The sequence below is a fragment of the Aedes albopictus genome, chromosome 3 (assembly GCF_035046485.1).
Source record: "Aedes albopictus strain Foshan chromosome 3, AalbF5, whole genome shotgun sequence".
Lineage (NCBI taxonomy): Eukaryota > Metazoa > Arthropoda > Insecta > Diptera > Culicidae > Aedes > Aedes albopictus.
The window spans coordinates 431,742,737-431,751,483 of record NC_085138.1 but is presented as its reverse complement, the minus strand read 5'-3'; the positions used below and the strand labels follow the sequence as shown (position 1 = coordinate 431,751,483).

At 41.4% G+C, this 8,747-nt stretch overlaps 1 protein-coding gene across 1 annotated transcript in view; it reads left to right on the top strand.

Moving 5' to 3' along the window:
• The first annotated feature begins 1,826 nt into the window (after positions 1–1,826).
• The window catches only part of LOC115268005 (glucose dehydrogenase [FAD, quinone]), a 23,211-nt gene continuing 16,290 nt past the window's right edge, over positions 1,827–8,747 (top strand). The window contains exon 1 of the mRNA XM_029875892.2: positions 1,827–2,955. Within this exon, the coding sequence (XP_029731752.2) occupies positions 2,318–2,955 (638 nt within the window). The 5' untranslated portion in view covers positions 1,827–2,317. The remainder of the gene's footprint in view (positions 2,956–8,747) is intronic.

The following is an 8,747-nucleotide window of genomic DNA, read 5'->3' as shown; positions in this document are numbered from 1 at the left end:
ATTTACTCCAGGCATATCTGCATTTCCTGGATTTACTGAAGATTTTTTGAATTACTTGAAAGATTTCTAGAAGAATTGAAGGATTTCTAGAGCAATATCTCAAAGAAGTCATCCAGGTATTCTTTCAAAATTATCTTCGAGATATCTTTATGGAGTTCATGCACAGATTTATTAAGGAATCCATCCATAATTTTCTTCTAGAGTATCCCCTATAGTTCCTGCAAAGAAGTTTATTCATAAAGTCATCCTGCGACTCTTTCGGGAATATATTCTGTAATTTTTACACAGTCTCTGTGACTTACTTTAAAATATAAGTACTTACACGCTAGAAGCGCTTTCGGACATTTTTCCAGGTAATTCTTCAGGAATTCACCCAGAGAAGATTCTTTCGAAATTTTCCAGGAATTGTCCAGAAATTGCATTTCAAATTCCTTCAGGTGAATTCTAGGATTTTTCTCCGGAAATACCTCTAAGAAATTCTTGAATTATTTCTCCATGGATTCCATGCAGAAATTCTTACAAGGACACCTCCAGTGATAGTTTCAGGGCTTTTACGAGAATACCTTCAAAAATTTTTCCAATGATCCTTCTGGGAAAACGTCAATCAACGTTCCTATAAGATTATGTTCTGAATGATCTGAAAAACCAGAAATTGGAACCGCTACAAGTACCACGCTGATTTGTATAGAATAGGCGTTGTTTTTTTTTTCAACTTAATGTACAAAATACAACAGCGTGACTGCTGAAGAGTGCAGTAATGCTTTTCTAGAATTTCATCGTGTTACGTTTAGTTATAAAAGGTGGTTGGTATAAATTTGCTGAGGCTGCTCAATACACCCGCCCCCTCCTTAACCAAATAGCTGTCTACTTTTTTTTGCGTAATGTCGAAACTGGGATAACGCCTGAATCTCAGCTTAGAATTTAATGAGAACTTTTAAAGATACTATATCTTCCTCAATGAACATATAAATTTGTGCAGACGCGCAAAAACTCGATGCCCAAGAAAGTCAAGGAAATTTATAGTTACCTACTAAAATTATAACTATCAATTTAAACACATATTATGCCAAATCAATGTCTATTATAGACCTATGTTTGTCATTAAGACAGTGGTTGTCAGATTTTTTCTAATTTTCATATATAAAGTCATGAAAAATTTCTGGGGGGGCTGGCAGATTCTGGGGGGTGGGGGGGTGTTGGCTCGCCCCCCCCCCCCCCCCCCCCCTCTAGCTACGCCAATGGCATGGTCATGCTGACAATCAACGCCTTTACATCTGTCTCTATATGGGGCCTTCACAAATTTATGATATGAAAATTTTCAACAAACCCGGTCAATTTATTTGCATTGGTTTCGCGTATTCGTGTCGATCAAATATGACTCTGATGACAACGGAGTAAAAAATGGGTTGGATGGCTGCATTTCACAGTTCACACAATAACTTCTTATGATAGGTAAAAAAAATGGGTTTCATTTGTTTGGAATTTCTAGAAGACATAGCAAACGTGAGGGACCTAACTAGTTCAGGAGCAACCCAGTTTCGGCGCGAAAATTCCAATCGCATATTTTCCAATCACTGCACACTGCAATGCAGCTTATTTGCAGGAATCCACTTCAACAATCATTCATAGATATAATTGAATAATTCACCAGCCCCCTTGTTTCTAGTGCATACGCCGAGTCTTCGTGAGCGTACATAATTTCGTCAACATTGCCGGTTGATTATCGCCGATGATGCGGTACACTGGCTGGAGTGGCGCGCGACTCGACTGACCGATCGACCTACCACCATACGATCGACTCGAGCGAGCGTTCTTTCTATGGCTACCTACCCCACAGAAAGCGCTGGATCAGCCGAGCGCGTGGCAAACGAACGACGAGGCGCGCGCTTTCTAGGCGTTGGCATGTGGCCAGCTGGATCCAGTGAGGTTCAGACCGTTGGTAGACACGATCGCGAGAGGTGTGACCATCTGCGCAAGAAGGAACGTTGGTCCACTGTTGGAGGAAAGATAATTAGCAAAAAATGAAATCCGCCTCTTAGAAGAGACAGATCGTCCAGTTAAATTGAGTGGTGAAAAGTTTATACATTAATTGACCTGGAAAGCAGCCCGGGCTAGAGTGTATAAAGGAAGAGTGCAAACGAAAGTCACACGCAAAACAAACGAGATTTTAGTGGGTCATCTTGAGATGCAAAATCCCATCACTTGGGCGCTTAGGTTGGATCCTGTCGATTTAGTCTGGCAGTGAGTGTTTAGTGATTGGGTTGCTCGGGGGGATCTCTTATTGACTGGTGTTAGTGATCGATTGAAGTTATCAAAAATGCGAAGAGTCAAAAAGTTCCGTTTTCTACTGGTGATTCTGATAGTGATTTGTGAATTGAAGAGCTTCGCAAATGGATTTCTCAATACTTCCATGATAGTGCCAGCACTTCAAATGGTGTTCGGTTTATCGGGACTGCTAGAAATGAACTATGGAGATCCACTTTTAAAATCGTCGTATGACTATGTGATTGTCGGGGCAGGTCCTGCGGGTTGTGTGCTGGCTAATCGGCTTTCGGAAGATACTCGCAGGACAGTGCTTCTGTTGGAAATCGGAAAAGGCGAGATCCCCATGTTTTCGGATCCACCTCTGTTGGGACCGCTTTTGGCATCAACGAACTACAATTTTGGATACCAAACAGAAGTGCAGAAATACGGTTGCCAGGGATTGCGCAACAAGAGATGCAGTTGGGCGCATGGACGAGGCATTGGAGGATCTTCGATCATAAATAATGTGATCTACACGCGAGGCAGTAAAAAGGAGTACGACAGTTGGGCCAAAGCCGGTAATACGGGCTGGGGCTGGGATGATATGTTGCCCTATTTCAAGAAGTTGGAAAAGTCGAACATTCACGATTTCGACAGAAACGGATTCCATGGTCACACCGGGAGGCTGTCGATAGAGGATTGTCCATTTAGGTAAGTTGTTGATGAGCGTCGAGACGCGATATGTCATATAGTTGCCATTTTAGTAATTATGTCGTCGCGACACGGTAGTCGGAGTGCGTCAGCATGACTGTTTAATATTCAGATGTTGTCCCACATCAGACGGCTGTATGGCCATTGCCCAGGATTAGTGAAGTAACGACTGGTGAAGATAACATCTCAAAGAGACTGTTTCGTTGTCAAGGTTGCATACAAAAACATTTCGCGAATAACATGCTATTTTAGACGCATAAATATGTTGCTTCGAATGTTTTACTATTTTCTGAAATCTTGTGTTGTTGTTTATTTGTTTTATTACTCTACACTCCCTTAATGGTGGTAGTGCCAATAGTGATGATAGTGGCAGTTCAACACTTTTTCTTTTTTCATGGCTCTACATTTTTGCTGGAACTTGGCCTGTCTCACTTCAACTTAACGTTCTTCGAGCGCTTCTACAGTTTTTTTTATCCGTATTAACGAGATTTTTAGCCCTAGGCTAGTTCATATCGAGACCCACGCTTTACTTCCCTACCGAAGGAAGAACCCACATTTAGTGAGTTTGTTGGGAGTGGGATTCGATCCCAGGTCCTCGGCGTGATAGTCACGGGCTTTAACCATCACATCAGATACGCTCCACGCTTCTTTTACAGTTATGAATTGAAGTGTTTTCTTTGGTTGCCATTGCATGAATTTGTATCCGATTTCGGTTACAATTTTTTACTGATTTTTGTAACATTTATTTTTGACAAAAAAAAATTACAGTTAAATCGTCTTAAATACATATGTTTAGCATTTACTTGCTTAAAAAGAAGCGAATTTCATTACCTTTCCAAAATCACCGTTTTTACAAATCATGACGTAGTTTATGAACGTCACCTAAGGGAACTGTTTGAGAACTTGTGAATATTCCATATTTATAATATATGCTAAAATAAACGCAATAAAACACAACAAATTTAAACGTTTTCAGCAACACCCCATTTTGGCAACATAAAATCCAACTCGTGTTGCCAAAATCGGTAAGAAACTATATTGTGTGGCAAGTAAAATGATACACTATGCCTAGGAAGCCGATACAATTTTTCGACTAGAACGGGGATCTCCGGATTGACGATCCAAAGTATCATCAAAGTTCTAGGTTAATTGGAGACCCAATTAAACACTATTTTCACTAACATGTTAACAAGCGACATTTTTAATTAATGTATAAAACTTGGATTATGAGGTAATACCGGTTTTGTGATTTTGATGTTAGGACACATTTCACCCTATTTCAAACAATTGTTTTTCTTGAATTCTTTGCACCCTCGAACCCATAGTACGAATAATCACAGCTGTAAGGGCGTCCAGAAACTTTTAGTAATGGAAAATTTCCTCGACTTTCTTGGACATAGAGTATCTTCGTGCCTGCTACACGATATACACAAGCAAAAGGCAAAGTAAGCTCTCAGTTAATAACTGTGTAAGTGCTCATAGAACACTAAGCGAAGCAAACTTTGAGACCTTTAGTGGTGCTAGTGGTCTAATACTGGATGCTCCCATAAGATTGGGATTCGTCACTATTATAACCAATGTCAAACATTAGCACCATAAAAGCAACAGGGTACTTTATAGTTGGTACGAGTGGTTTTTCTTTTTAAACTGAGATAAAAATTGAGACGAAAAAGTAGTGGTCAAAGTTTTAGACTTTTTACTGTGTGGCAAATTAACTTATAATTAATTTACCATAAAGAGTTACTAGTACGAGCACAATTATTGACACGTTTACTCTTATTGTTTTTTTTTATTTCATCATCAAATGAACTGGCAAAATTAAAACAGAGTTACTCTGTGATCCAGGAACATAATTGTTGTTGCTGTTGTTCCTCAGAAATGTTGTGGCCAGTTTGGGAATTGATCCCAAGAACATCAAGAAAAACCGAAAGTTGCTAATCTTCATTAAGAAATTCAAAGATTTTCCGTGGATTTGCCTGCTTGACTTCTAGAGGGACAGTTTAAGCAAACAAATCTGTGCGTCATTCACATATAGTAATGATCAAATCTCATTTATGAGTGATTTCATGAGTTGGACCATTTTACCCCACCTTGGCATTTTAGACTTAGTTCCCCTTTGTTATACAGTGGCGTTTCGGTTTTATCACTAGTCGCTTTAATCACTACTCGCCCAAATTCACGGTTTTCATTTCGATTTTATCACGATTTTCGTTTCGTTTTTATCACATTTGTTCTGAAATCAGTCCACTAAAACAGTTGAAAAAATGCGGACTACGTTTCGTAACTTTCGCAGTTGATCGATTTCGAATAAAAATTTGCATTCATTTCTCGTTTCGCTAAATAATGAATTATTCACGGTTTCGTTTATATCACGGTAAATTTTTTTTGAACCTGATAAAATCGAAAAACCACTGTATCTGCCTAAAAAAAGCATTCCAGTAGAATTTAGATTTTTACTTGATTAACCATGAAACGCATCATTTAAAGACGAGGATGTTTTGAGCATCGTTTCTATTCAGCAGATCGCAATCTCCTTAAGTTGGGTGCGAGTCAGCTCAAAGCTGAAATAGTTCATATTTTATTGGAAATTTAGATTTTACATACAGATTTTACTTTCAAATAACGGTTTAGAGCATGTTAGCAACTTGTCAAGTTATCACCCTCGATGCTCGTGATTCCACATATCTGTGATAAAAATTGTAGTTAAATTCGTTTTTCTTATTATTCTTCTTGCTTCTTCCTGACATCTATCAAATTCAAGCTTCTTATCATTTACATATGGTCGGCGTTAAGTCAGAGAAGATCATGTGTCTTTTTACTTATCCTTCGTCGTGCATTAGGGTCATTATGACCCAAAACGCGATTTCAAGCATTAATATCTCTTTCGTTAGTTAACTTATCGTAATGAAACTTCTTGACTTTTAATATTTTGCAGAAACGAGTCTTTTGAAAAAAAAATTCTAAAGATGAAACCAAAATGGCGCCACAAAAAAAGTTACGAATAATGCATTGGGGTCATTATGACCCAGAAATTCAAATTCTTATAAAATGATGATTTTTTCACCAATTCAAATGACCGATGTCTTATTTGATAGATAATTTCGTCAAGAATGTGTTGATATGATGAAATAGTAGTTCCGGGAACATTGGCTACCGAGAACCTGCTACACAGGACACCATGTCGGACATGTGGGATAGCACTACATTTTGCCAGTAGTTGTGGAATATTTCGCGTTCTGGACCACCTAGAAGGATACTGTCTTCGGCATAGTTGCTCAGAAGACTAAGAGCTTTCACATAGGAAACAGTTTAGTTCGAGAATCACTCACTGCGTGGCGCTAGTGTTCTGAGGATCTGCCAGTTCAGTCTGAATGTCGTATATCTCGTGTTCTTGACCACTTAGAAGGATACTGTCTTCGGCAAAGTTGCTAAGAAGATTAAAAGCTTTCACATAGGAAACAATTTAGTTCGAAAATTACTCCCTGCGTGGCACTAGTGTTCTTAGGATCTTCCAGTTCTGTTTGAACGTCGTATTCGTATATCTCGTGTTCTTGGCCACTTAGAAGGTTACTGTCCTCGGCAAAGTTTCTCAGAAGACTAAAAGCTATCGCATATAAATCTATTTAGTTCGAAGATCACTCACTTCGTTGCGCTTATGTTCTTAGGAGTCTCCAATTCAGTCTGAATGTCGTATATCTCGTGAGAGCTTTCACATAGGAAACAATTTAGTTCGAAAATTACTCACTGAGTGGTGTTAGTGTTCTTATGAGCTTCCAGATCAGTCTAAACGTCGTATACTCGCGCTCTCGACCACTTAGAAGGATACTGTCTTCGGCAAAGTCATCCAGAAGACTAAACTCGTTCGCATGGAAAACAATTTAGTTCGAAAATCACTCACTGCGTAGCGCTAGTGTTCTTAGGAGCTTCCAGTTCAATCTGAACGTCGTATATCTCATGTTCTGGATCACCTAGAAGGATACTGTCTTCGGAAAGTTACTCAGCAGACTGAGATCTTTCAAATAGAATACAATTTAGTTCGAGAATCACTTACTTTGTGGCGCTAGTGCTCTTAGGAGCTTCCAGTTCAGTCTGAATGTTGAATATCTCGCAATGTGGATAACTTAGAAGGATGCTGTCTTCGGCAAAGTAACTCAAATGACTAAGAGATTTCACATAGGAAACAATTTAGTTCGAAAATCACTCACTACGTGGTGCTAGTGCTCTTAGCAGCTTCAGCAGACTGAACTGGAAGCTCCTAAGAACACTAGCGCCACGCAGTGTATGATTCTCGAACTAAATTGTTTCCTATGTGAAAGCTCTTAGTCTTCTGAGCAACTACGAACCAAGAACAAAGCGAACGAAAAGGACTTGCGATTGGAAGCTTTAGTAGGTGAACTGACCATCCCTCAACTTCATCGCGAGTACTCGCATATTTGCCAATCTAACGAAGGATCGCGGGTTCGGCATCGAAGAGCTGCATTCTGTCCAACGCACGTAGATCGAATCAATGGTGCGAACGATTAAAGGTAATCATATCATCTACTGGAGCTGAAACACCACGCGTGAACTGGGAATAGCTTTCATCGTGGGAGATATAAGTACAAAGCGGTTGGTGACCGATCGACGAGAAATATGCAGGCTGAGTACCAAGAACCGGTTCTTCAACTTCAGGATAACTAACAACACGCCGGAAGCACTGAGGATGATCACAACGCATTACAATAGTACGACCGCTGCCCAGACCACGACGTCAAGATAATCATTACGCTCAGGTATGCCAGGAGGAGGAATTCAGACCGACGGTTGGAAAGATCTAGCGGCCCCTGATGACGAACGAAAATGGCCTACGCCTCATCGATTTCGCCGCCTCCAAGAACATGGCCATTCGTAGCACCTTCTTTCAGCACAGCCTCCCGTATCGTTACACCTGGAGATCACCACAACAAACGGAATCGCAAATCGACCACGTTCTGATTGATGGACGGCACTTCTCCGACATTATCGACGTCAGGACCTATCGTGTCGCTAATATCGACTCTGATCACTACCTGGTGATGGTTAAACTGCGCCCAAAACTCTCCGTTATTAACAACGTACATTACCGGCGGCCGCCCCGGTACGATCTAGAGCGACTGAAGCAACCGAATGTCGCCACCGCATACGCGCAGAATCTCGAGGCAGCGTTGCCGGACGAGGGTGTGCTCGATGTGGCCCCTCTAGAGGACTGCTGGAGTACAATCAAAGCAGCCATCAACAACGCAGCCGAGAGCACTATCGGGTACGTAGAACGGAGTCGACGAAACGATTGGTTCGACGAGGAGTGCAGAGCGGTTCTGGAGGAGAAGGATGCAGCGCGGGCGGTAATGCTGCAGCATGGAACCCGACAGAATGTGGAGCGATACAGACAGAAGCGGAAGCAGCAGACCCGTCTCTTCCGGGAGAAAAAGCGCCGCCTGGAAGAAGCGGAGTGCGAGGAAATGGAACTGCTGTGCCGTTCACAGGAAACACGCAAGTTCTACCAGAAGCTCAACGCATCCCGCAAAGGCTACGTGCCGCAAGCCGAAATCTGCAGGATAAGGACGGGAGCCTCCTGACGGACAAACGTGAGGTGATCGAAAGGTGGAAGCAGCACTTCGACGAGCACCTGAATGGCGAAGAGAATGTAGGCACGGAGGACCAAGGCAGCGGAGGAAATGACTATGTTGGTGCAGCAGAGGACGGGAACGAACCAACTCCCACGCTGAGGGAGGTTAAGGATGCCATCCACCAGCTCAAAAACAACAAAGCGGCTA